This window comes from Trachymyrmex cornetzi, unplaced genomic scaffold, assembly GCF_001594075.2.
Source record: "Trachymyrmex cornetzi isolate Tcor2-1 unplaced genomic scaffold, Tcor1.1 scaffold166, whole genome shotgun sequence".
NCBI lineage: Eukaryota > Metazoa > Arthropoda > Insecta > Hymenoptera > Formicidae > Trachymyrmex > Trachymyrmex cornetzi.
Window position 1 is genome coordinate 601871 of NW_017296266.1, and position 5864 is coordinate 607734.

At 31.5% G+C, this 5864-nt stretch overlaps 1 protein-coding gene across 1 annotated transcript; it reads right to left on the reverse strand.

The window, feature by feature from the left end:
• Positions 1 to 1988: 1988 nt before the first annotated feature.
• LOC108759032 (uncharacterized) lies at positions 1989 to 5177 on the reverse strand. Its single transcript, XM_018504288.1, has 4 exons — positions 5016 to 5177; positions 4690 to 4825; positions 2322 to 2492; positions 1989 to 2176 (listed from the first exon to the last, which is right to left on the reverse strand). Exons 2-4 carry the CDS (start codon positions 4694 to 4696, stop codon positions 1989 to 1991), a joined length of 366 nt encoding a protein of 121 aa, XP_018359790.1. The 5' UTR covers positions 4697 to 4825; positions 5016 to 5177.
• Positions 5178 to 5864: the final 687 nt, after the last annotated feature.

Sequence of the window (5864 nt, forward strand, 5' to 3'; positions counted from 1 at the left end):
TTTATTATCCTACGATATTATATGAGAGCTGCTAATAAAATCACAGTGTTCAGTTGCTATCAACTTCCACGGTCAAGCTATTCGTATCACTTCGATCTCTACATTACCGTCTCGGGAAAGAGATCCGTGTCTGCAAGCAATTGTGCTGCTGTACCGAATCTCACTCTCTCGTATGCAACGTAATTTCATGACAGTGGCGTTTCAAATTTAAAGAAAAACATACGTTAATTAAAATCTTGCAAAATCACAAATCTCTCGGAAAAGTATTTTTTTGTTGTTGTTTCCGTACTGAAAATAACGTATTGACGATTTCATAAAAATACGTATCAAAAGTAGAATCCGCTAATTTTGAGTATCGGTGGGTCAAGAATATACCAATAGCTACGGATCTGCTCCGCAATAGTTGAATCTGCTGAACTCGACCATTATATTTAATGCATTTTCTATGTATTCTCATATTATTTTACTAAATATAATAACAAAATATGATAAAAATATTTTATCATAATATATGTATAACAATGAAATATAAATGGCATTATATATATACATATATATATATATATATATATATATATATAATATTCACCATATTTTTTATCATATATCTCCGTTGCATTTTTCTGCTTTAGAACGTCCTGCGAATATGGCACATCTACTCTGAATATGGTGCTGCAACCACAGGTACAGCAGGTACCGCAGTTGCCGCTGTTCGTTGTGACGAGCACGCCCGTAGTCACTCAGACTCTCGCAACCGCGTCTGAAATTTACATTCTGCGCCAATATCGTCTACAACACTTTCTTCTCTGTAAGGGTCGTACCGAACTCATGATCGACGTCATCAACACGGTACCGACGATAGCCGACCAGCGTACCCCGGTTACCATCCGGAGACAGTGCTCTATCCATCCTTTTTACTCGCTGGTTAGATTTCAATCCGTTCTTCGACTCTTTCAAGCTTTTAACGATCCAATTCGATTGCAGTCAATCATTAAATAGATTTACTCTCTTCCGAGCTAAATATGAGATTAATTAATTTACATAATTTTATAAGCAAAAAAGTATATATCCTAATCTAGGATACCATTGGATACAGTCCTAACCCAGACAAAAGTTATATAATAATGTTATAAGAACGTTATCATGAACTTATTTATCACTAATAACTCTTACAAGTATAAATGAACACATGATGACCTATATGATGTTATTATGACTCTATATTCTACCTGGAAAACAATGTTATTTATTTAATAGTGTTTTCATGGATTTTTCCTGTTATTCCTTTCAATAAAAGTACGTCATTATCGTCCATTTGCATTGATTGCCATTGTGAACATTTAATAAATAGTGACTGTATAATTGTGACTTGTAATAAATTAATATTCCGTTTACTTAAAATTTTTAATAAGGAATCTATTTAAAAAACCTATATTTTTAAAAATAAATATTAGTAAATTTATTCATATCGGATTATCAAAAATCAAAATACAAGGCTGCAAATCTACTTGTTGTACTTCGATGTAGTAATAGTTTTCTAATTTCACGTAACTGCAATTCTGTAATAAATGCGCCAATGCACGTTATTGCTAATAGAACACTGGGACACGATTTCCATGTCAGAAAAAAATTTTAAACGTATATCACCGAAATATTCGATAACAAAACATTGGCGACAATAGCAATCAAACGACATCATTGTAAATAATTTAAAGATTATAATATATTTTATATGGCATGTTTTGTATGTGTACTGCGTATTTTCTGTAAGTAAATGAACAAGAACATTAATCATTGCGTTGCAACAAATACAGGTGTTTAATAGAAAAAATTGGTAAACGAATTAAATAATTTATTAATAAAACACAATCATAAAATGTAATAAAATGAATAATATAATAAGTTTATGAACCCGAAAATAATTAATATGATAAATTAACATAAGAAGTTTGAAAGAGTAATATCCACAATTTTATCGACATTATTATTTATATATCACTTAATAAGCGCTTTAAGGACGATAGGATTAAATCTCCTTCCTCATCATCTAAAGGTGGCGACCAAGTAGCTTCTTTTTTGTATTCGCTTACGTTAGTAATATGATAATCTGTAGCACTATAGTGCTGCGAATCGTCGATTATCAAATCCTTAAGAAAGTATTGAGGATTCATTGCATCTGCAATAATTAATTTTTGAAATTTTAATTGCCTTAGCAATTTCAATTTAATGTGACAAAAAAGAAATGAAAGGCAAGAACAATATCATAATACAAAAAGAAATATTTAGACAATGACTAAAATTCAGAAAAGTTATCTGCTTACTGGCTGCAACTTCCTTTGGTGTTCCTACCACGTGTACGCTCAATTTTCTGAAACTACTTCCGTTCAATGTGTGCCTTCCGAAAAATTCTCTCAGCTTATAGATATTTATGTTCTCCATTGCAAGCGCTTCCTTTTCACATCTGTCAAATATGCAATAACCATCAACCATGTCTGCAATATAAATAAAATATTTATGTTTCTCCAAATTATATGTATAATTCTAAAATATTCTGAAATATCTCATCACGTAATTAAAAAAAATGTTTTAAAATTTTTTAGATTTTATAACATTTTTAATCAAAAATTAAACTTACAAAAAATCTTCGAAATCTTACAATATTTCAAAAACATATATATGGAAAATTCTAAGAAAAGATGTAGATTTCCTGAGAAGTGTCTCAATTCGTACAAAAAAAATGTGAGAAAGTTATAAAATTATATAAAAATTATGAAAAAGTATATTGAAATTTTGAAAAATTATATGAAAAATTCTGAAAAAGTTTTCATCAGGGTAACTTCGCCAACACACGCTTTAAATGTATACTTACTTTTTTTAATTTGTGTGTGTAAGTTATATACTTGGCTGATATCTTTGAAGGATTTAACTTGATACATTTTTTTGTAGTCGTTAGTATCAAATGATACTCCATTTTTAAATTCGGTAAGTTATCGGGCAGTCAGTAATTTGGTATATATCAGTAAAGAATTTGTGGCATATTTTTCTATAAATTGATAACGTCGCCTATAAACGAATGTACGTACTATTATAAATTAACTATGTTTAATAAGAAATAAATTGTTTATTGCAAATTTAACATATTATAGTTACCTGTACCGCTAGCATCATTCCATGAGCGCTATAATGGTAAGTCTTAGCAACAACATTACCATTAGTATTTATTTACTCCTTTGTATGACCTTTTTATATTCAGACAATGGTGCCAGAAACGGTGAATGTCATGATTTTCGACAGCGGTTTTAAATTATGTGCAGTCGAGAATCGATTTTATAGATACTGAGTTACGAAAGGAATGGATTAAACACTGGAAATCTATCGAACCATTGTCTGATTATGAAACCTCTCATAATCTCGCTTCCTCGTGATGGCATCTTTCTTCATCAAGGGTTCAATGAAACATTGAACAAAACGATCAAGACTTGCTGACAAGTATACAAGATTTTATTTTGATATCATGGAGAGATATTTATCTGACATACTTGAGACAGTATCTCTCTAGGATATCAAAATAAAATCTTGTATACTCACAATCTGTTTTGCCATCAGTAGTGCCATCATGGAGACTGATAAATTCATTAAAACCGTTTTCCTGCAAATACAATGATATTTAAACATGTAAATGTGCAAAAAATGTATTTTATAATAAATTCATTTGTCATATTTTAATACTTTCGGATCCCATGAAAACCTTGCACTGAAGGAAATGTGCCAAGCCTGAAACTTCCGGTGGATCGCTAAAACTGCCTACTCTCACACATAAGCCACAAAATGCCTGAGTTTAAAAAATACATATATCTATATTTTTATCTTGCGGTGCATACAGAATGTTAAATTAATACATTAAGCACAAACAGCAGTGAGATGGCCCGTAAACAATTTACACATTTCGAAACAAATCCATGAACACTCATTTACAAATAATAGAGGAGTTCACGTTTTTCAAACAAGGACTTGCCATTATAGCGCTCACGGAATAATGCTAGCTGTACAGGTAACTACAATATGTTAAATTTGCGATAAACAATTGATATCTTATTAAACATAGTTAATTTATAATATAGTACGTACATTCGTTTACAGGCGAGGTCATCACTTTGTAGAAAAATATTTTCACAAACTTCTTTACTGATACCAAATTACTGACTGCCCGACGACTTCGCCAAATTTAAAGATGGCGTTTCATTTGATACTAACGCTTTAAAAAAAATGTATAAAGTTAAATCTTTCAAAGAGGATAATGGGTGCGTTTTGAATTACGCATGAAACGCATGCTGCATCATTTATCCTCGTTGTTCACAAAATAATAAAGAAAGATAAAACGATCAAGCGCTTTATGCATAACACGAAATGCATCCGATATCAAGCTTTACTGGATGAATACGCTATTAAGCGTCATTGCGACATTTTATTCTTTCACGTCCGATGAGCGATAAAGATGGATCGACGCAATTGCGCTTATGATCGATGCGCTTCTGAACGCAGTTTTGAAGAGATAGATTATTTTTTATGATTATTTTTTATAGGCCCATCTTTGATATTATTATTTCAATGTATTTTTAATAACAAATTATGTAAAAAATGACGCGCTATAAGTATCGAAAAGTGCTAACTAAATTGTGTTGTTTATACCTTTCATACGTCTCTTTCAACTCGTTTAGTTGAAGAACAACCTGCTTCATAATTTTTATAATTCATATTGTCATTATTCGCTCCTTCCAGATCAGATATTAACAAAGCTGTTAAACCGTTGGTTAATCTAACGACTCTAAATTTGAAAAACAAAACGATTAACAATAAAATGGGAAATTACTGAGGACCAGAAAAAAATCTTAATTCTCTTTTTTGTAGAAAGTACTTTGTAACATTTCTCTTAAAAGATTATCATCGCAATTAATAATATGTCACACGTATATTTCAATTGAAATCGTCTTTTTTGCTCCACCCCCCAGTCTCACCTATATTCGGCCTTATGATACTCCGATTTTTCAGGCTTGTTCAGAACTGTATTTGACATTATATCGACGTGCAAGAAACCAAAAATTATAGACACAATACGATCCGTTCGGAGAACTCTCTCTCTCAAAATAAAATTTCTATATGATTCAACTTTCTTGCCAGTAGACTGGGCACAGTTATAATCAGCACTCTAGCCGACACTTCTTTATAGCCGCGTATACACCTAGCGAACGAACACCGAACGAACAGCGAACGCGAACGTTCATTGGTTGCGTTCAGCAGATGTATATGTTAAAGCGAATGAAAATCGAACATGCGATTCGTGCGCGGTATAGACGTGCAAATCACGTGTTCGCTATTTGGCTGTTCGCCTGAATGATCCTCTATTATCTAATATGATCCTCTATTTTTCAAATATGAAATTTAGCTTTATTTATATACTTACAGCACAAATTTAAATATAGTTATGTGATTTACAAAATATTTGTTACGAAATAAAAATATTAATCGAGAAAAATGTACGAACGAACTACGAACATGAACGCGAATGTCCAAATGTTCGCGTTAGCTGTTCGTTCGGTAGATGTAGAGGAAGGTCACCGATACCGACATACCACTTTGTTTTTAGACAATATTTCTTAAACAAAAGGTAAAAATACAACTTCAAAAACATAAATACAAAGTAAAAAGTGTCTCCTATCAGATAGTATAAGCAATTTTTATAATACTGTTTGCAATTTTGCAACAATTAAGTTTTTCGTAAGTTATGCAAAAATGAGCGTCTGATAAAATGGGCTTCAAAACTGACACAGTAGGCAGTAATGCTATGTATTCCTATTCTTTTTCTT

What these genes read in the sequence shown, in the direction of transcription:
- LOC108759032 (XM_018504288.1), bottom strand. An exon ending in ACCAAAGGAAGTTGCAGCCA is followed by an intron (nt 2,177 to 2,321) that starts GTAAGCAGATAA and finishes TAATTATTGCAG; the next exon opens with ATGCAATGAATCCTCAATAC.